Source organism: Macrosteles quadrilineatus, unplaced genomic scaffold, assembly GCF_028750875.1.
Source record: "Macrosteles quadrilineatus isolate MER2022 unplaced genomic scaffold, UCM_ALF_1.0 Scaffold_8__2_contigs__length_117827958, whole genome shotgun sequence".
Lineage (NCBI taxonomy): Eukaryota > Metazoa > Arthropoda > Insecta > Hemiptera > Cicadellidae > Macrosteles > Macrosteles quadrilineatus.
Window position 1 is genome coordinate 111,468,651 of NW_026542601.1, and position 23,252 is coordinate 111,491,902.

The 23,252-nt window shown below is 33.8% G+C and overlaps 1 protein-coding gene across 13 annotated transcripts in view; it reads right to left on the reverse strand.

The window, feature by feature from the left end:
* LOC129001443 (hemicentin-2-like) overlaps positions 1-23,252 on the reverse strand; it is a 568,069-nt gene that overhangs the window by 55,177 nt on the left and 489,640 nt on the right. For all 13 annotated transcript variants that reach the window (XR_008491460.1, XR_008491458.1, XR_008491457.1 and 10 more), the window contains 2 exons: positions 21,455-21,632; positions 6,502-6,656 (listed from right to left, as the gene is read on the reverse strand). Coding sequence is in view for 9 of the 13 variants with exons in the window: in XM_054428720.1 (XP_054284695.1) it covers positions 6,502-6,656; positions 21,455-21,632 (333 nt within the window). In the remaining 4 variants the exon portion in view is untranslated. The remainder of the gene's footprint in view (positions 1-6,501; positions 6,657-21,454; positions 21,633-23,252) is intronic.

Genomic DNA, 23,252 nt, shown 5'->3' on the forward strand with positions numbered 1-23,252 from the left:
TGCAGGGGCTCTAGGGACCGTAGGGTGTAAAGTCCCTGAAGCCGTTCTGTCCGCTCAAAATTGATTCACTTCTGATAAATCCCCTGTTTGTTAAATTATCTTTTGATCTTCTGCCCCAACCTGGGGTGTGTTTGGCAAATCCTAACTGAATCATCGAACTGTTTAAAGCCTAAGGGGTGGCTTTTCAATTACTCTAAACGTGTTCGCAATAAAGGACGAAGGCTAAACGGACATCTTAGTTTAATAGTTTAAAGTACATTAAAGGCTAAAACATATTCCGAGAAATATAATGTACTACTGAGGAATGATTACTAACCTAAGCCTAAAGTTCGATTAAATTTGGAACTAGTGACAACAATGAACATATAAAGCAACGTTATCTACAGCGGTCATTCGAATTACTAATATTTCAATAGTCACTTGATGGTCGATTAGTTCTAGGAATAATAACCATATAGCTCAGTTGAATACAACCATTCTGACAGCTACGACTATCAATTGTTTTAACAGACACTAAGGAATACTGCATTTTGTTGATAACTAATAGAGTAAATGCTGATTGTGCATAATGGACAAATATTATTTCTTTGGAAAAATATTTCTGGCGAAACATTCAACAAAAGAATTATATAAACCATAATCTATTTATGCGTGATTGTCTTTTTGGAATCAGTTATTAGGGAGGAACGTAATTTAGATTCGTGTGTTATACATTTGTTTAGTTTGAAAGATATTTTTATTTTATTTTACCAGGCTTTAACGCAGAAATTTGTTTCCACATTACTTCAGGCTATGTCTAGAGTTTGCGGAATTAAAACTTTAATTCCACTAAAACCATCGGTGGTTGGCGGGATTTGAACCCAGGACCCCATGATTAAAAGGACGATGGGTTGACTACGACTTCATTTTTCAACTAATTGTTGTTAGATGGTTGCATACTAGTCGATAAATAATGATTAATAATGTGTTTTTTACAGACATGCGGTAATAATATCTGTGGGTCAACACTTATTGAAGAAAAAGAACATATTGTTATCACTACTCATAAATCTAGTTTACATGTTTAAAATGAACATATAATTAATTAAAGACCCATTTTCACGGTCAAAACAAACCAAATAATTTTCAGCCGTTATTAAAAATAAGTTTTTTACTCAATAGTGTTTTTCAGACGTGAGTTAATTATAATTAATTTTCACATTCAATAGCATTGAATCAATAGTCAAACTTCATTTTAACAATAGTTAACCTGTCATAAACACCTTATTATGTTTACAGTGGTCAGATAGACATCTATTTGTTAACAGTTATTGGATAAATATCTCGATGTTGACAGTCACTAGCTAAACATCTCTTGGGAAAACATTGTCAACAGATAACAAGGCCACAACATCACCGCTGATGCAGCCCCTGTTTCCAAGCAACGTCTCTTGATTTACATTGTATTCTGAATGCGCCCTTTAACACACTTGATCAAATATTCCTACTTTCCTGTATTTACCTGCTAGAGGGCTTGGAAATGTTTGCTCGATCGATTTTTCACTATTGGATTTTCATGTAATGGGATATTTAAACAATGGTAAACTTATAAATAATTAAATTTTGTCTGAAAATTTGCAGCTACAAAAACTACTTATTTAATGAAACACACGTTATTGCTGTCAAATGTTAAAACTTAATTAAGGAGTTGTATATATACGACCGAAAATGCATTTTAACTAACCTCTTATTTGACTTTATGTTGGAGGAATAACATTCTAAATTGGCACATCGAAGAAATGATGGGTACCTTTTTTATGCTTTGTCTGAATCTCAAAATAAAAAAAAAATTCACATCACGCTACGCCATCTTCTGAGTACAGACTGAATTATATTTGCCTTGTTTGAATTTCACTAATTCTAATTAGATTTTTATTATAGTTGAACTTTTACTTTGTGAATATACTAAACTATAAATATTTTGTCGCAAAACACACACCTTAGGACAAAGTCAGTCTACATAGTGTTGAGGTTAAAATTAAAAACTAAAATATTTATTATTTATACTAACACCAATGTATCACGTTCCTTACTCCCCATAACGTTCCCCTTGTTTCCATTACCGTTTGATTTGCGTGGATTTTCTCTCCCCTAGGGTCTACATACCGCTGTACCCATTTAACTTAGTTGTTCCACACGTCGTTCTAGGTATAATTTGACTTTGATTGCACCTCATCCAACGGGAAGGGTGAAGCCCCAGGCTTGGATTACTCAGTTTACAAACAAGACGATCGGACCGAAAGGGGAGTGGAGTGAGCCACTTAAAACAATCTCCCTTAATGTTGTTCCCCGAAAACAATGTTGTGTTTTAATTCCCGCTCCCAAAACAAATGGTTTTGTGATCCGCCTTTATTCGGGAGACGACTCTGATGAAATTGATAATCCCGTAGGGCGTGAAAGTCTTTCTGATGAAGACGACAACGCCTCTTTGATGTTTCTTAAGTAGCGAAATTAATTTAGAGAAATCTTACCCCGCCCTTGTGCAGTGTTTAGTGGGGGAGTTTCTTGTGGATTATGGAACGCTTCGACTAGAGACGGTTGGATTCTCCGATGGCTGCGTAAATATTTTATAACCAATTGTCTCCTCGGGGAAGTTTTCACTAAGAGGATTATTTTTAGAGCCGATACATTCCCTATCAAAAATTGGATTTGACCTAGGATGATAAAATATTTAATGGAGTATATTCACCAAACAAATATATTCACTATGCACCGTGGAATAAGTTATAATTTTCCCTGTTGTGAAATAAAGGGTCCGATTAGTATTATCAAGTGTGTAGGAGTTGTATTCAATATATATCTACAATAACGAGTATATTATGGAGTTATGGTATAATTTTTAATGTAAGTGACATAAAAACAGCTAATTATTGCTGATTCACTCCTTGTCCTAAGGATTGAACAGGGGTTTTCGCTCATGCACAATGTACTAGAAAGCAATAACGAATAATAAAATGTTTGTGCATATTACATTACATTTTGTAGAAACGTAATAGATTACGGTAAAAAAGGATTAAGTTGATAACTATTTAAAAACATAGTAAATACTTATTATTTTAACAATTTGAAAAGCGTCCCTTAGAAATTTATGTTACTGTACATGTTAACTACCTGAAGTGTATAGTAAAAACTGAAAACTCCATTCCAAAAGGGTGGAAGCTCGTGGGCGTTTCCTGAGCCCGAGGGTGAACGGAAAACAAGAAATCATTTTGCGGAGAACCCCGAGATTAGTTTCCGGTAGGAAATAAACGACGGTGTTCTGTTTCGGAAGACATATTTTCTTGACTGTTGGCTGTGAGATTAAAATCATTATCTTCCTAATGCAGTTCCTTCCCAGACCTGGAGGTAAGGATCGTAAACGTAATTCCCAGGCCATCATCACCGCCTGGCAGCGCCTGAGGCAGGCAGTGACAAACCTGATTACCCTCCCCACCAGTAGGAGCGCTAGCTGCTCAGCCAATCAGCGCTGTCTATTACCTCCGTTCTCTAACCGCGTCTTATTTCGATACACACTCTTCTATAAGTTTGCTACCCGTCCTCCATTTTTAGCTTCTTGTAAACCCGAAGGACTTAAAATACCGTTCCCAAATTATCTGTGATAAATTGGGTAAAAATGAATGTAATGTCTTTATTGAAGCAAAAATCACAATATTCTCATTCCCTTGCAAAGCACGAAAAAATCAGCTAGGTCTAGTTTAAAGTATCTTATAGGTCTACATTCTAGGTATTTTGCATTTGAACTAAGTAAAACAATTCAAACAATTATCGAACTACCCCAAAACCTTAAAATTTCTTTTTGTTTTTATAGCATCACAATTTAATGACAACCTCATTTTAGAGATGCATGAAATTATCATGCAATCTAAAATCATGATAGTAACTATAAAACCATCCTCGTTATATGATAAATGTGTCCAACTTTACGCATTCACTTCGTAAATCTAACCAAAATATAAAAAAAAAATATAAGGGTGTCATGTTTATAAAAATAGATATACTTTTTTATCATAGGTCTCCCGTATAAAATTTACAAACAAACTAGGCAAAAATCTAGTAAATGTACACCGTACTTTACGATCAATATATCACTTCGTAAGCCGATTCAAATCCATCATATGAAATGAGACATGCGGCTCTACAGCTGCGATTAAATGTCCGAAGCAGAATTAGTGGTGGCAATAAGAATGCAAATCTGAGTCCCGCCGTCCTGATTTATGCACAGGTAACCCTCTAGATATTACAAACCCAACGCACGGCGATCCTACTTGCTAATATTGTGCACATCTCCCAAATATATCGTCCCCGCCGCCGGTGCATCCCTTCCATTTGGTGATTTGGTAAAATATTTGCAGTGGTCGACCGTAAATAAGTTCGATTCCCAGCCAAGGATTTATTTTCACTGGGGACCCAAGGTGGTTTTCTTCCCAAATATATTGGAATTGGTTTTACGTGGGGAATATATTTGTGCAATTTTCTGTAGAAGATATTCTGTGGTTTTGTCTGGAGAAAAACGATTGGAAGCGTTTTGAAAAGGTTGCAAATAAGGCTTGAAATGTATTTTTTGTGTGTGGAGCTTATTAAATAATTCTCCCAAAGAATTGCCTAAGTCTTATTATTTTCCTCGTTTTGTTATGTTGGGAAGTGGCTGGTATAGTTTTATATAATGGGGATCTGGTTTCCTAGGTTCCAGATTAAAATCTAGCCAATCATCCATAGCCCTTAGAAATGTGGTAATCAGGCGACTTTTTAGGACCTTGCCTGAAGTAATGTGCGAAACGGCCCCGGTTAGTACCTAACGTCCCAAGATGTGAAGGTAAATAATAAAATATCTATAGACTACGTTTGGAATCTATTGAAAAGCCGGATAAAAAGTAAATAAAATATCGTCTTTATAAACGATGAAAGTTCGTTTTAATTTCTCTTATATAAAATGTTTAATTTAGTTTGAATAACAAGACCTCAGAATTCCAAATAATTACTAAGTAGTATTTATAAAACCACGTGCAAAAAACCTACATATATTTTTAGCATATAAAACAGTTATGGGCATCACGAATAAAACTTGTGGAAATATAAATTTTGCATTAAAATGAAATGAAATCAAGTCCAGTTTCATTCAAACACACAAAAATACCACATTTAAAAAGTAAAGTTGACAGGAAAAGTAGGTATAGTCTTTTACAAACAACACACTTAGAATAGTGGTTCACGTCTCGGACCTTGGTGCGGGAGGGACAGGTTCAATTCCTGGCACACCCACATTACGTTCAGTACACACGGTACATTGTCTCGTCGTCAAAAAAATCCCCCTACTGTCATCGTTAGCTGTAGTTATACCTTTTTGACACAGTCGTGAAACAATATAAACAGAACTTGGCACGATTGATACGTTGGCTCTCACAGAAAACACCAGAGGTCAGGAAAATGGAGAATAACCAACCGAGAGTCAAGGGAAGGACAAGTAACAAATCGAGGGCATCAAGCACTATCAGTCAGAAATCCCAGCCCCTACTTCAACAGAATATATTCGCCCATTCCTCACGTCTCTGTATTTGTGAAATAACCGTCTCGCACGAAAGACGTTTTCCTAGAGATTCATTTGATTAGAAAATAATTTCGTCAAATACTGTTCATTTTTGTCGAAGTAAATAAGAAAGGATATGTTTGTGGAAATGTGTAACAATCGTTGTTTTTTTTTTGTCCTAGGACGTTGGCCACGAGTCCGGAATTGTTTTTTCACATTACCTCAGGCTAGACCTACGGGTTGCGGCATTATCACATGGATAACAACCATTGGTGATTGGCAGGATTTGAACCCGGGACCTCTGGAACCGATGTCACACACTCTAACTACTAGACCAGCTCGCTCCCCCATTGTAAATAGTATTGAGATAAGGATAGTAACATTATTGTTATACTAATTAGTTAATACTAGTCTGCATCACCTAGGAACTTAAGTGGACGTGTCTGTAAAATTGGGTCAAACAGATTGATACATGGAATGAATCACTATGCAACAAATAATAAAAAGACAACGATTCCCAGTTTGTAGAACCTGGTATTAAATAACGATGACGTTTCATAAATGAACACTTTACACCTTGTTAAATATGATTACAATACAACTTACAGTATGATAACACAATATAAAATCATATCTAATCCTTTTGTTGGATCATGAAGTTATACAATCTTTTAGGTCTCTAAACCTATCTCTAAACATTTTGAACATAAATTAGTGAAGCAAAAAAATATATTGATAAAAACCAACTTATTATTGAGTTAAATGACGAAACAAAAATATTATTATTTAAACCAGATAAATCAGTTTTACAGAATTACTGAATATGGCATAATTAGGACAAATATTTAATTGTGAATTTAACACTTAAAAGGCGAAAAGTGGATTTTATTCCTTTGAGGAAGTTTTTTACAACTTTACTAAGCTAAACAAGTACTCACTTAGAGTGATGAGGTTGATGAACTGGACGACCTGGCAGCCCTCTCTGACCTCCAGGTAGGTGATCTCGCACTTATAGACAGCCTCGTCTGCGACCTGAAGCTGACGAACCTTCAGGTGACTCACGGTGCTGTTGGGGGTGTACTGGAGCTCCGCCCTGAGGAAAACACACCCGGGTCAGTCGGAGAGTAGAGGTTAAGGTCAGGTCTAAGTCAATTCATTAAGGTCGATGTGGGGTAGGAAAAGGTTAATGTTGTGAAGAGGAGATACGGTTAACAAGTAATACAAAACATTGATAATTTAATGTGCTTCACAGTGTTGACACATTTGAAGGCCTCAAAAAATTTTATACTTCTTAATCACCAAACAGAGTAATCTAAAACAATCAGTTTGAACTACTAGGTGACAGTTCATTATGGTCGATGTGGGGTGGGAGTAAAAGGTTAATGTTGTGAAGAGAAGGTATGCTTAAAAGTAATAAACAACTTTGCTAATTTAATGTGCTTCACCGTGTAGACAGATTCGAATGAAGCCCTCGGAAAATTGTATACTTCTTAATCACCAAACAGGATAATGTAAAACAATCAGTTTGAACTACTAGGTGACCAAATTGTTTTCTGATTGTGACAGACCTTAATTAAGTTTATATAAAAATAAACACAATATAGTAGGCTGATGTCAAATTACTATTACAGAAAGAATTTTAAATGTGGAATATTACCTATGATATACAATATCCGAGAGGAAATAACTAACGTCGAAACCAAAACTAATGTTAATAGTTTTCTAATATTATTTTATATTACTTAATACGAGCATGAATTAAAACAATATAAATAACTGAAAAGGAAAAAATATTGAACTACAATAGAACCAATTACCTTGTTTTAAATACAAAACAGTTGATGGTGTGTATGAAATATGGACCGATAACATATTGTGCATTCATATTGCGTGTTTTGAGATATTATTGCTAAATCCGTAAACGCCTGTTGCTAGTGATATATGTTAAACCCTTTTCCGATAATTCACCTTTACATAAAGCACTTATCAACAATTCATTTCGACAGCTTAACTCTTTTCAAACTTTTTAATATCTTGAATACAGAACATTCTGAGCTTTAATACGTATCTTTAAAATCATCCATAACGTCACAAACAAAGTTTATTCAGCTTATTTCAACATTTAAACACTCCAGAGTAAAAATAAATCGTGTGTCAATAACATCTTACAAAATCTCTCGAACGAAATCCAAAACAACAAAAACCTCACTAAACATTTTCGAATTTTAAATATCCCTAGTATAGAACAGCTGGAGTGTAAGGACCACGCAGTCCCACAGGATAATCCAGGAGGCGGGATCAATCAAGTAGGAAAGCCGGCGCAAGATCTCCCACGGGCCCCTGACACCTTTGATCCAGCATAAACTTCCGTCTGATTTAGCTTCGCACTCAAATATCGCCGTATTTGTGTTTATCTCTGGCGCGAATCGCAGGAAATTCTCCAACCGCTGTTTGGCTTAAGCAAATTTAACCGAGTTGAATACGAATGTACTCCGAATCGTGCTTTACCTCTCCGTTAAATAGTAGGTTTGTGAGTGGTTGTGTTGGGTAATTAAAATATTATTTTAATGGTAATCTATATATAAATCCCAAAGTCTCATTTGAGAAAACTAAAAGTCACACACCCATAAACCATAGACTTAAAATGTTCATCATGACGAGAAAGCTTTCGCAATACCATTATTTCATAAATTGCTCTTTAAGGTCGTAGTTCCTTACTTAAGGGATTTTTTTTATTATGTAACATATCTAGAACTTTTTTTGAACATTATTAGCATTTGAAAGAAACTGCCCACTGCCTAGCCCTCACTATAGTTTTAACTCGACCAATTAAAAAGTTATGGCGCTTTCCCTTCCTTTTTCTTTATATGTCTATGCATCGTCAAACCATAAGACAGATGAACAATAATTAAATCGTAACGTATCATAGCTAACATAGTATTACATTATTATATACATCATCATCGTATATAAATATCATATATATACATACATCATATATATATGTATTATATAAATCATTGTCAGGTGATTCCCTTTTTAAATTCGGATTGCATTGTGAATTACACTGTAGACCTATATTTCCCCCATCAAACACAATATCAAATAAACATGACTATAACTACAGTACCTGCAGTACGATTTTAGTTTAGTATCTCATTCATTACCACTCAACTCAGTCAGCAACGACATTGTAAAGCTAACCGTATCGCTAAATTCGTAAAATTCTAATACGGGGTTAAATGAGGGATGTAATACATTCTCGGTAAAATTACTGACTGCGAGATCTGCAGAAAGAGCGAATTGAGAGTTGAGTGCTCGTTTTAACATATGAATGCGATCCGACCCATTCATGAAAAGCTACTTGTAATAATAATCGGATTTCCGTCCGAGAACTCTCCACTCAAACACTGATTGCGATTCTAAATAACTTCGCTTGTCAGCATTGAACTTGCCTAATGCACGGTGATTTGCTGGGGATGTTCTCAATGGAGTTATATACTGTTGCGTCATAAGGGTCGTTGGGGGCGTTGGAATCGGATGGGTGGATAAAGTCTGTGTTGAGATAAATTTCTTGTTTGACGATAAAAAATCGAATTCATTTTTACCAATCTTATACAAAGTTTAGATATCAAGAAAGCAGCTTCTTAAGTTTTCAATTGTTGATGTTTATATTTTTTGCTAAATTGAGCTCTAAACCAGTTAAGAAAATATTAGGTTAACAATATCAACGATTTCAATTCAATTCTTAACACTTCGATGGTACACGTGTTTACTGCTTGATACGATGTCCATGTAAGTATTTTGTCAACGATTTATTACTCTATAGGCTACTACCTTACTATTTACCAAAGTCCTTGTAAATCTAGGCTACGATCGTGTTCATTTTATCGATATTTGTAGATCAATAAACAAATAAAGCCATTGGCTAATTCCTTGACAAATTAAGTTAGTATAGATATAGATATAGTATAGTTTTAGTTAGTATAGACAACGGAAATTGAAAAAAAAAAAACCTAATACTAGTAGACCTGGAAGTATTTTAGATACGTCTGCACTTGTGTACTCATCACGTTTAAAAGCCCGTTTCAAAGGGTATATATTACATTCATTGTGCCATAGCTTAAACAAACTCCTACCATACTATCGTTACAAAGTAGGAAATACTTGTTAAAAAATATATTGCTCTAGAGTTTATAGTTGAAGATTCCTATTTTAAATTGTTGGAACTAACCTTCATCAATTATACAGTGTGTAAATTAAGTATGGAAACAAATCTGTATTTTTAAAACCGAAATAGATAGAAATATTCTATTTGTGGCAATAATAGTTAACAAAGATTCCGCAATTTTTCACATGAAAAATATTTTTTTACCCCCCTAACAGGGTAGGTGGTAGGGGGTGACTTATTTTTTTCAAATAGCAACCCCTATTGAGTGACCCCTCATTTTGAAGGGTTTGTCAAAAGAAACACAATGACGCAAATCCGAGGTGAATATCTCACTCCTAGCTAACATGGCGGATATTCCAAAATGGGCTTTTTTTTACAAAAATTAAATTTTTCATTACCCACCATTTAGGCTAGGGGTGAAATATCTACCTCGGGTTTGCGTCATTCTTTTTCTTTTAACAAACCCTTCAAAATGAGGGGTCACTCAATAGGGGTTGTTGTTGAAAAAAATAAGTCACTCCCACCCCCTACCCTGTTAAAGGGGTTGAAAAAATATTGTTGATTAAAAAAATTGCGGAACCTATGTCAACAATCAATTCCACAAACAGAATATTTCTATCTATTTCGGTTTTAAAAATACAGATTTCTTTCCATTATTTGTGAAATTGGTGCTTTTCACGTACAATAAATCAAATTTTGGAATATCCGCCATTTGGGCTAGGAGTGAGATATTCACCTCGGATTTGCGTCATTGTGTTTCTTTTGACAAACTCTTCAAAATGAGGGGTCACTCAATAGGGGTTGCTGTTTGAAAAAAATAAGTCACCCCCTACCACCTATCCTGTTAGGGGGGTAAAAAAATATTTTTCATGTGAAAAATTGCGGAATCTTTGTTAACTATTATTGCCACAAATAGAATATTTCTATCTATTTCGGTTTTAAAAATACAGATTTGTTTCCATACTTAATTTACACACTATGTTAATTAACTTGTTAAACGGGATGGCTAGAAAGTAACTAACATCCCCCCTTAGCTTTTTAACCATTTGACATATTTGAAATCTGTTTGTGGCAAATTTCTTAGCATAAAAGGGCTACAATAATTATGGTAAATTTTGAAAATGTTGCCCATAGGAGTAGTGAGGGTAGGGGTAGCTCAAAATTTTCAAATGACAAGTATAGTCGAGTTTGGTATCATTTTACAGGTCTTGACGAAACATAACAATTGTCATAAAGAAAATAGTAACCGGACCATAAACAACAAAATTGCAGCTAAAATTATTAAGACAATAGTTTTTAAAAGTAATTTTGAACTGCCATTTTGTTATTAATGGTCCGATTTCCAATTGCTTTATGTTAATTGTTATGTTTTGTCAAGATCTGTAAAATGATACCAAACTCGACCATACTTGTCATTAAAAAACTTTGAGCCACCCCCTACATCCACTACCCCTAAGGGCAAAATTTTCAAAATTGACCATAATTATTGTAGCCCCTCTAATATCTAAGAAGGTTGCTGCAAACTGATTTCAAATATCTCAAATGGTTGAAAAGTTAAGGGGGGGGGGGGTGTAAGTTACTTTTCAACCACCCTGTATATCAGTTGAACTAATATTTGTTCCAAATACGGTAACATACTAAGCACATTACAGTGTTGCATTCTAGTTTATAGTCTAAGGGTTATGTAGGAACACAAGGCTTTAAGTTGAATAGCTTCCGGCGGCTTGAACAACCGAACAACATAAAGTTTACGGTTGCCCGGTCATAATCGAAGCCACGCCAGTCAGGTGAACGACTTCGGTGTATTTTCATTGAAAACCTTAATAATGGTTATTTTTTTTAGATTGATTCTATGAACTTCAATGTAAGCAGTATAAATTTATGAAATTAAATCAGAATACTCCCTTCTTCAGGCGAACTTAGGACCACATGGCCCTTTCTTACAGTTAACGTATTATTGATTCTTGTAAAATACTTATTGCCTTTCTTAAATCTTCGCTTTGTCTGAAAACCGATTTGGTTTTAAAGTAAACACGAGGCCACACAAATTAGTTATTTACAGTCAAACTGTATAAAACCCAGTAAAAATAAATACATATTTTACAGAAAAAATTTCAACAAACCAAAAAGTCTTTTTATTTATTACCACCATGCATTCAATGTATGTATTTTAAAACATTAAACAGTTTTGCTACATTAAACTTAATTGTTTTAACACCATTCACATACAAATATTCTGATGGTAAATAATAGGTATATAACTGCGCATCCAGTAAACTGCATTAGCCATAGGCTCATTTAGATAAAACGATATATGTGCAGAGGTTTCTAAAATTACTTAATTGGTTTGTTTTAGTTAACAGACTTGTAAACACTACAGCAACACTACAATTATTATTCCACGGAATCTAATGCAGTTGTACTTAACACTGTCAATAACGAAAACTATTTGCACTTCAATAGCTTAGAGGTCTGTAATGCACCTGTATTAATAGGGTAGCTTCCCACAGGAAAACACGTTTTGCACTATCAGAAAATAACACTTGATGGTTCTTGGAAACGTTCAAAACGGCATCGTATACTTTTATTTATTGAAAATTGTTATTCATTGGAAAGTACCTGTTTTTTTTGTTTAGTTTATTAACTGAGTTCTTTTATAATTTGTACCTAAGCCCACTCTCAAATAAATGGTTTGGTTATTATGGATCCTATATTCTTAAAGTGTATACAAATATTTTTTCCTACCAAACAATACCCAAACCATAAGTTTATGAATGGATCGTCTATTTATTTTAAAAGAAACTATATCAAACAACGGTTTACATTACCTTCAAGTTTCTTAAAATCATATTTGTAGCGAATAAAACATACGAGTTTGGTTCTAACCTATCGGTAGTTTATCAGATTAAAGACCTAAAGCTATCTTGAAAGACGAGTCCTCGTTTTAACATATGAATACAGTCGAACTGAATGCGTGAAAGCCCATAGTCAATATTTCCTGAATCGGATTTCCCCAGCCTGGCCCCACCCCTTGAATCAAGTGTATAATACCTGCCTCGTCTGTATAAGTTAAAGTAGCTTTATTCGTGAAAACAAAATTTTAGGTGATTTAAGGATTAAATTGTGTTCTCTACATTGCTCTTTATCGAATTAATACTTAATTCGTTTGTTTATGTACCACGATCAGATTTTCAATGTAACTCATTGGCTAAAAAATGTTCCAAAGAACAAGTTATCCACTGGCAAAATATGTTTGGGTAAAATTAACATTCTCTTCGTGTTACAGGCAGTAAATTATTTACTAAAATTAACGTTGTTTATTAAATTTTTATTAACTTGTAGGTTTTTAGATTACTAACTCCAACATCCATTTGTTTCGTATGGATTGTTAATAAAAAATATTATGAATTTTATTTGGCTTTAAAGAAATTTTGAAGAGAGTTGCTTTAATGCAACAATAATGGTCCTGGACTAAATCAATAAATTAATTAAAATTTTTTCTTCGTTTTACTTTCAATTATTACATAGGATATAATACATTGCAGTAACTCAGGCCGCATACTTTCAAAATGAGTACTTATATATTCCAAACGATGTGCACATTTTCTTAACAAAACAATTTTTGGTTAGAATAAGTCATGTTCTAAATATGTTCATGTTACAAAAGTGTACCGGTAACATTAAATTATTCGTTGTTATTAAACAGTTTGAAAAAAAAACGTTATAAGTTTTAACTACTACTTAATGTTTTAAGCGCAAAAATCTAAAAAATGCTTTCTTTCCAAATCATATGCTACTTGAACCGTCTAACCTTTGCATGAAATAAAAATTAAACCGTGCAAAGTTAAGCCGAATGAAAAAAAGCTTTTGTTAATCTGCATGAACAAGTGCGTATGAATAGCTTGAGTTTGAGCAGAAATTCATTGTTCTTCTCCATTACACATGTTAAAAGCTTTTGCGAACAGCACTTCAGTATGTAAGCTCTTAATCGGCTCAACCCCGTGCAACGTGGGTCAGTAGTGTTCAGTGTTTTCATAGTTCACACAATTCCATAACTGTAGTAAGATTTACTTAAGTATTTCAAAGGTCTAAACAACAACGTTTGGAGAGAGGATACTCTTGGAATATATTTGAGCAAGAACATCTACAAGACGACGTTATTGTTTTTTCCACTTGTTTTACGAGTATATTTGTATTTTTATTGAGTTGTAGTAGTTTACTCAACAATTGCGTAAAGATGGTGTTAACGACACGAGTACAAAATTGAAGGTACGAGCCTTGGCGAATCCCTTAAAAAATTCTACGAGTGACTATTTACGCGAGTTGCATACGCTACTTTTCCTATGACACATACTAAACATTTTTTACTAAAAATTACGTTTCATTTACTTCTAATAGAGGTTTTTTCCATTTCAACTGACAGTGATGCAACGAAACATTGTACCAAACACTAATTGCACAACTCAACAAATAAATTGGCCTGAACAGCTGATTAGTTGAAGTTTACGTCTTCTCTCTCAATTCTTGAACCTCATTGGTCCGTTACCCGTGTTGCTATGAGTAAAACTATGCTGTTATGAAATGCTCAAATCAATGGAGTTAAGGTAACTGAGAGCTAAGACCGTCATATCAATTGGAAGACAACTTTGTGTTTGAATCTTTACGATTTCTTGGAATGGTGGACCTGAAAGACGACAAACATGATTTGTATTTACACCATAATCGACCATATCTTTAATTCGCGAAGCGAAAACACATACTGGGACGCCAACGTGTGTTCCATCATTCCGATTTCTTTCGCCTCTGCAATCGACAGGTAATTAAGTGAGGTGTTGCTTATTTCAACCCCTAATGGAAACCCACCGCAAAACCACCCTTCCGTTATTTTCACGTAATATAACAAACTCCCTCGACTTAATTAAAATTTCAATCCGCATTGTTTGTGTTTTGCCGGTTTTGTAATTAAATCTGGCCAGGGTTTAACACCGCAGATTTTTATTAAATAAATATCGGATACTTGATCGATGGTTTGATTAATGTCTGCTCTCCAGCAGAAGATTAGCTTTTTTAATGAATCGTTGATAATTGAAAAATAATTCTCTTCGAAAAAATGTTTGTGAAGAAAACTTTTTCATCTATACTATAATATGAGTATCGTTTGCTCACAATGATTTCAAAATCGGCTTCCATGATTTACTCCTAATTGTTAGAAATATCTTAGCTTTAGTCTAAAACAAAATCCATGCTAGGCTCTGGTCTGGGAAAATTCGTGTTTTGTTAAAAACGTAAAATTAATATTTTAATATTTTAACATTAGTTTTATGGGCTGTCAAGTAGCTATGGCAGTTTAACTAAAATGTTAAGAATTTTAACATATGCTTGTAACAAATCATCTACAGTATTGTAGAAAATTACAAAATACAGTACAAAGGAAAATGACATTCCTAAGAATAGTACTGAGCAAGAGGATTGATTATATAATTTATTTAAGGAGTATGATTTATTACTACCCAAAGGGATAGTTACTACTGTTTTAAAATTTAAAGTCTTTTCCAGCTAAGCATTATACACTAATATTGAAATAAAAGTCGAGAGGAAAGGCCAAGGACGTTTTGTAGTTTTTTGACGATGCGCCGCCGGAATTGATGCGTTTTTCCACGATCCCGTAATTAGTTGCGATGTTCCCCGATCCCAGTGACTAACACTATAATGGTAAAAATATGTTATGTGTCATGAGTTTTTTTATTGCAGTTTAATGATTGTAGACATTTTCATTATCGATAGCTCGTTTAAATGAACAGGTATGTTAGGTAAATTAAGAATGAGTGAATGTCTACCGAAAACAAATTGACTTTAAAATATTTGTAGGCTTATAGGTTTAATTTTTTAAGCCACTTTAACGAATCAAACATCACGAACAATGCTCGGTCCCCTGGTACGAGCATAAAGTGCTAAATAATATATTGAGATAAAAAAATCACATATTCACATTTACTTACACAAATAACACTAACCTTTCTCACAGCAAGTTAAGAATTTGTATACTGTAATCCAGATTTTTCATTGCATTTGACAAATTTGATTTGTAAAGTTGTTCTCGTACAAATATAGACGTTACATATATTTAAATCGAATTCGTTAAGCAAACATCTTAGAAATTGGGATTCTAATGTTCTTTAGAATTCACAACCAAGTGAAATGTTGGATGAAAATGTTCTTGTTAAAATGAGAGGAATAGCATCAAGACAATTAATTTTAGATGCTATATGAAACTGTGAAATTCTAACAATATTCAAATCTACTATTGAGCAGTTTCAATTTGTACATGCACACACATATCTTATACAAAAACAACACATATTATCTTCTTTCACTGATAAGCGGAGAGTTTTTAAGTGCATAGCTTACTATCAAGAATCTACCTAGTACTTAGACGTGTTCATCTTTGGCCAGACAACGCTACGCATCCAAATATTCAAAATGATACAAGGAATATCAAAATGTACGTAGCACTAAGCAATACAGGTTTAATTTTCCGCCGATATGCAAAATGAATATTTAAGACTGTACCACGTTTTAAGTATACCTTTTCTCTTCCAAAACAAATTTCACTTTGTGATGCACAACAATAACACGACCAAAAATAGCTTCTGTTGAAGAAATTCGAAAACTATTGTTTTGAAAAACAGAAGTGGCGTATATTTAGTCGCAGCGAGTCTGTGATCCGGTGCAGCGCTCGCGTTGAAACTTTTAATAAACACTGTGAGGGTGCAATCAGACTGAAGCGTAGGCACTCAAAATAAAAATGCGAGTTCAACTCCACTCTAGATGGAATTAGTATATGCAATCCGACAAGAGTGGCGAAGTTGGCAAGCACGCTTGTTTAAAACACGTTATTGCGAATGTGCTTCAACTTCTGATCGTATACACGCACTCGATCAACAACATTGTAAAATTCGCGTAACAAAAGTAGGTCATCAAAAATAGTAATTTGTAAAGATTTTAAAATTCATAGTTATAAAACTTGTGTACACTAAAAATCCAAATATTTTTTTGCACGTTTTGTTAAAATATATTTGTACTTAATTGGTGCACTCTTTACATATTTTGTACCCGTTCCAATAATTTTGTATAGCTAAAATACTAGCTTATTTAATGTGCATTCCTATTTTTTCACTATTTTGAACAACCTTGTGGCAATTAAAAGTTGCTGACAATTGAACCTTGTGACAGACAAAAAAAATTCTAAACTGATTTTTATTTTATATAAAACGTATAAGGCGTATAATTGATGATATACTAATTTATGACTTAATCTCTTGTTTCTTATCAATAAAACCTTATATTTATACTAAGTTACCTCCACCATAAAATAGTTTTGATAATTACTTGAGCCTAGTATGATTTGTCAGTTTTGTTAGCTCGCAGGCTTTGGCTACCATTGAACTCTTGAGCCGATTAAAAGCTTACCACTGCAGAGGTAGAGTGACCCTAACATGTGTAATTGTGAAGAACACAACAATCCAGCTTTTTTGGCAAAGCCGCTTTTCTGTTTTCAATTTCAACGTAAACTGTACTTAAGACTTGAAGATCCAAAAGTTGGGCTTTGTTTGTTTGAATGATCTATATTATATTACATTACAATTATCAAGATTTAATTTTTTTTTCAGCAAAGCAAGTAGTGAGCCGGTACAGTACAAAGGTAAACTGTACTGATAAATTTCAGTGGCAGTGACCAAGATCTGAACCCACGACCCGAAGTCCGTGACGCTACCGACTGACCCACCGACTCACCAAATTTAGGCCTATGTGCTTTTTAGGGATTGAACTTTCGTATAAGCTGTCCCCAGGTGTAATATACGTCTTGTTTAAGATGTTATTCATACGAGTATTACAATTTTCTCACCCTTTCTGTAAGAAATATGAAGACATCTGTTTTGTTCATTGGATTGGACTGTATTAAAATAATTGACAGGGTGCTTTCTTCGTCAGATACAGGTTTTGTTTCAGATTTGAAAGCGCAGTACATAAGATTTAAGTTTTGTTGTGATGGAATGTTTTAGTACATTTTTATCTTACATTGTTAATTATTGTTAGTTTAATCAATCTATTCTTGTAAATACTTTTAAGGATAACATAAAAGTTGTTTAAACTATTTGCTTTTTCATTTTTGTTATACACAACTAACAAATGTATCACTGACAATTTTCTCAATTCTATTTTGATTTCTTAGAAAATGTATTTCCTGGAAAGGAAATTAAAAATATCCCATTGCAATATAATTTTGTAAAACCTGCAACACAAAATAAGATTTTGGTTTGAAATATATTCGTCCTGTATACTATGAATAAAACAAACATATTGGAAAATGATATCCTCACTATTACTTACGTAATTGAAAACTGCAAGACTTTTTACAACAAATAAAACCCCCAACCACTTGACTTAATGGGCTGACCATTTATGGTACCATAACACCTGAGCCAATGCAATAAAAGTGACTTGGCGAAGGCTATTGTTTTGCTGTTACATTTTGCAGAGCATTGTCACTTTGTTAATCCATTACGTTGAGTCAAAACCGCAAAGAAACACCTGATTACAGGGTAGTAACAGCTGTTAACCAACACAAGCTATTAAATCAGCTGTTTTAATTGTTTGGTGTGATGTGATAGTCATTGATTTACGCCTCTAAATAATTTATGTAATTTTATATACACTTTATGTTGTATCATTATGGAAAGCATTAATGACAGATGAATTTAGTATTCCTAAATAGAGGAGAATAGAATTTTCACAGCTGGAATAATTTTCCACAATAAAAATTAAATCTTTAAATAGGCAATTTTTTACACATGGACGTAGAATGTACTAAATATGAGTTTTGTAATGTGTTTTACTATTACTTTTGTTCATATTAAATAATCACTAAGTTTGGTTACACTTATTTTATTGGACAATCTGAATTTAGTATAATATTGTTTTTGACCTCAAATATTCATGTTGATAAAAATTTTACTGTGTTCGGTAATATCAGTGACTGTTTGGAAACTTCATATAATATTAAATGTTCTGTATTAATTATGAGTTACGGAGCATGACCATAACAGTCATTTAAACCATGTAAACTGAACATCAACGACAATGGATTACAAATTAATTGTAGTAGTAAGAAATCTTAATGATAGATTATTATTTGACGTCAATTGAAATACGTAAAAGTAATAACAAAATGTCTGTGAATATTTAGTTTTAAGCAATTCCCCCTGTAGTTGGATACTGTAAAACCTCTGTATCCATATTACAGGGGAAAAGGCGACTTCATTTTTTCCCTCGATAAACAAAAACTCTATAAGATTTTTCTTCTGGGGCTTTTAAGGTTATGTCTTTAGAGGTCATGTTTCGTTTCCTAATCTTAAAAGTTGATAGAAAATATAGTAACATAAAAATATGTTATTCAAACACAAGTAGAAATTGTATGCAAAACACCCAAAACAGTATGGGCCTTTTTTGACGCCTTAAAACACCCTTAAACACAATTAACATATTTATATAGGTAAATCTACAAAGGAAAATATTAAAGATAGATTTAATATTACTCGGAGTGTATGACGCAATAATGGTGGCCAGGTGTGCTCCGCCATAACCGCCTTACCATCAACCGGACTGCAGAGCGTTTACAGCAATAGGGGGCTTCCTGCAGGGCTTGTAAAAACGTCTGTTTCAACCCTTTTTATTGCTTCTATAAAGATTTTATATTTTAATGCTACCAAACAACCCCCGTAAATGGAAAATTAGTGTTGCAACTAATAGCCCGATGTATGATTTCGGTTATATGATTTTTCAGTTTTTACGGTTTTAGATAACGGTTGGTGTATTTGGGTTGAAACGACTGTCGTTCACTTTTTGCACTAAAGTTTGGTGTATAAAAAATATGATTTCTGCTTAACAGTTTAATATATACACTATACCTATAACAAAGGTAATCTATTTTAGCGACCTATGTTGCCATCTGTACGTCCGACTTGGTCAGACATAGATTGCCTAAATGTATTAATACATATTGATTACATTTAATGCAATATGTATGAATACTACAGTGTTGTGTGGTACGATTAATGTTTTTATAAAGTGTGAACGAACTACACGTTGTGTAAAATGATTATCATTGAGTTAGTTTTTTTATATACGACATAAGCTTTTAAAAGTATCCATGAACTACAATGAACTAACCAGTTAAGTAATAAAATGCTTAATCTATGAAATTTAACGATTACATTCTTTTGGATAACCTCACACACTGTGGTGATAGTTTTTGGCTGGATCTGAATGAAGAGAGATAAAAAAATTGAGTTAGATAACTTCTTTGCCTTTGTTTTCTTGCTAGTTAATAGTAGCCATTTTTTTTTAGGAAGGACCATTTTAAGAAATTTTTTTAGCCATCCATAATAATTATAAACATCTTGGTTGTGGGTTGATTCTCAAAAACATACTAGATTTTCCCGGATCGAGCTTAGATTACAAGGCAAGTAATATTTATACTACGCACATATTTGTACCATAACATACTATATTTAAAGGTCACCGATTTGGTTATACAAAAATGAAGTCAAGTCGATTTGAACAAATGAAACGTAATGAGTTTTAGTAGGAGGCTCGTTTTAGCCAGCACGAAGCACTTCAAATCCGTGGTAGCGATGTCGTGGGTTAGCGTTCAAGTGATTAATTAATTTTATCAGTGCAATTTACGCTTGTATTCTACCTGATCACCCCTTAATTTACTGTATGCCACGCACAGGTCTGATACTTGTGGATGGTCAATAGCATGTTAAAATAGGGTAGAACCTCAAAGAAATTAACCACGCTATCCTAGAATATTACGCCTTAAGTTGTATTAACCACTAGTAATTTAGGGTAGTCAAAGCTATGTACACTGTACAGTATTGTAAAATCATGCTTGGCCTAGTATCTAAAGTATTGGAATAAACTGTATCAGCAATCTGACTCATACCTTCTCCCATTAGCATGTCAATAACCTTAATCATTGCTAAGTAGTGGGAGTATTAATGATACTTTATAGGGAACAACACAAAAGCTGTAATAACTTTTTAAACGTAATTTTTACAGCAATGAGGACTTGCACTGTTTTGTTTAGAAATATAACCTTAACATAATCATTTTAATCGAAAAAGGGTTTTTTTAATTCAATTTTCTGTTTTTTACGTTTTTGTTGGGGAAAACAATAGAAGTTGCAATAACATTGGAACCGTATCTTAAAAAGCAATAGATGTTATGCCATTTTCTTTCAGAATGTTGGCTTATAACATACTAAAGTTTTATCAAGCTCGTTTGGGCACTTAAAGATAAAATTCGATTTTTCCATTATTTTATGGGTTTGTATGAAACGATCACCATTAAAATAAAAATTAAAAAACAAATGGAAAAAAAACCTACAGATACCATGGATTAGTCCTACGTAGCAAATTCCACCAAAAACAGAAAACAGGAGGTGTGGCCTGTAGCTCTGTACACATCCACACACACGGACGGACATAACTTCGAAAATCACATTTTGGGGTTTTGGGGGGGGGGGGGGGGCAAAACGGATATATCCACTCAAACTCGAAAATTCTGACGAAAACAATACTCTCTCTATATACTATGGTTAGGGGAAGAAAGTAAAATGCATGTTTGATCGAAGGATCAATTGAGTTGAAACTGACCTCTCCGAGTACTCGCCCTCCGCGCGGGCGATGCCGGCCATCTCGCTGAACACATATATCCTGGATGACCCTCTATACCACTTGATGCTGTGGAGGTCACCACATGTCTCCGTGTTGACCGAACATGGCAGTTGTATCGTCTCTCCCACCAGACCTTTCATGTCACGCTGCTTTACGCCTGCAACAACAATAACAACATAAGTACTGCGGTACAACACATTCGCGATAGGTATATTGTTGTTGTGAACAACATTGCATCACAGCTGTCGAATACATGATGGAGAATAAGCACAAAATATACAATCATTAGCAACAATGTTTTGCCAACAAATATCTTGTGACTTACAATTTAAGACACGTCCAAAAATACACATTTGGGTGTATTTAGAAGCCTATTGAGTCTCGGACTCAGTGAGAAAGGACTAGTTCTATCTGCACTTCATTAAAAAGACTCCCAGACTCTTCAGACTCTCGGACATATTCTAATAAATAATTTTTGAATTACAAGACTAATTTTTGACCATTGATATAGCAATAGGCAAAAAAAAAAAATGCAAACATATATCATTTCAGACCCAGACCTTTCTATAATTTTCGCAAAGGCTCGTCATAAAATCATTGACAGACATATAACTCTAAAAAGCATTGGCAAAAATCTAAAATATTTTTGCTTCGGTTTGTTTGATACCTTCTTCATTTCCTTAAGAACTTTGAAAACAATCTGTGATGGTAAATACTTATCCGATTGCTGCTATAGTTTTGTTGCTGAAGCTTTGACTGTCCCTCATAGTGAAATGTTGTACTAGCTATTTCATAATCCCATCTCCAACCAAAAGCATACTTACTAGTGTATGGAGGTGAATGGAAATGGGACCCCTAAACTTGGTTATTTGTTTTAATTACGATAGTTCAAGCTTCAGTTTGACGAAGTTGTGTTTTTTAGCTACAGAATGTACTTATTTTCTCAATGAAACGAGAAAGTGGTTTGTGTTTCTCACCACTGTTAGTGTAGTTAATTTTAACATTCAAACTAAAAAAAAGTTTACTTTTAAGTTAAGCTATACTCGAAGACAAAATTATGTAAAAATTTTAGTTTAAATGACATTTCCTAAAAGAAGGAACTACGAAAATTTTTTTTTTTCAAAAGAAGAAAATATTTCCTTCCATAATATTAGTTAACTTTGATTGACACAGCTGTCAAAATGTTGTGTTTTGTAGATCGTAGTATTAGGTTTACAAAATCATAGGACTGCAGTTACATTTCCGACAGCCATAACTCCGAAATCATAACTCAAACGACCGCAACTCCGAGAGCCATAACTCCAGAGTAGTGTTTGCTATTAAATTTCCGACACAATTCTGACAATAACTACGGAAGTAGTCTTACCAACTTTATCCCGTAAAAACACAAGACAATTCTGCTTACGGGTACTTGCTTTCTACTATACTTCTTGCTTGGGTTCCATTTAAACGTCGAAAAAAAGTCTTAAGTACAATAAAACCTGCCGATTGGTGTGTTTAGTTTATATAGTTGAGGATTTATAGCTTTAAAGTTGGGGCTTTGAAAATATTGCATATGCAAAACATAAGACGGCCATCACAATAAAAGTATGTTTGAACAAGGATCATGTAAATATTGCCTTTAAAAGTCTATTTCCAGCAAAAAAGGATTTGTCTTGAGTTATTTTAACGAATGTAGCATCAAGGAAATGTCTAGTGTATGTTCACATGTTTCTTCCATTATGGAATTTGACAGATTTCAGGGTTGTAAGTACTATAAGGACTCCCGTTTGGTTTA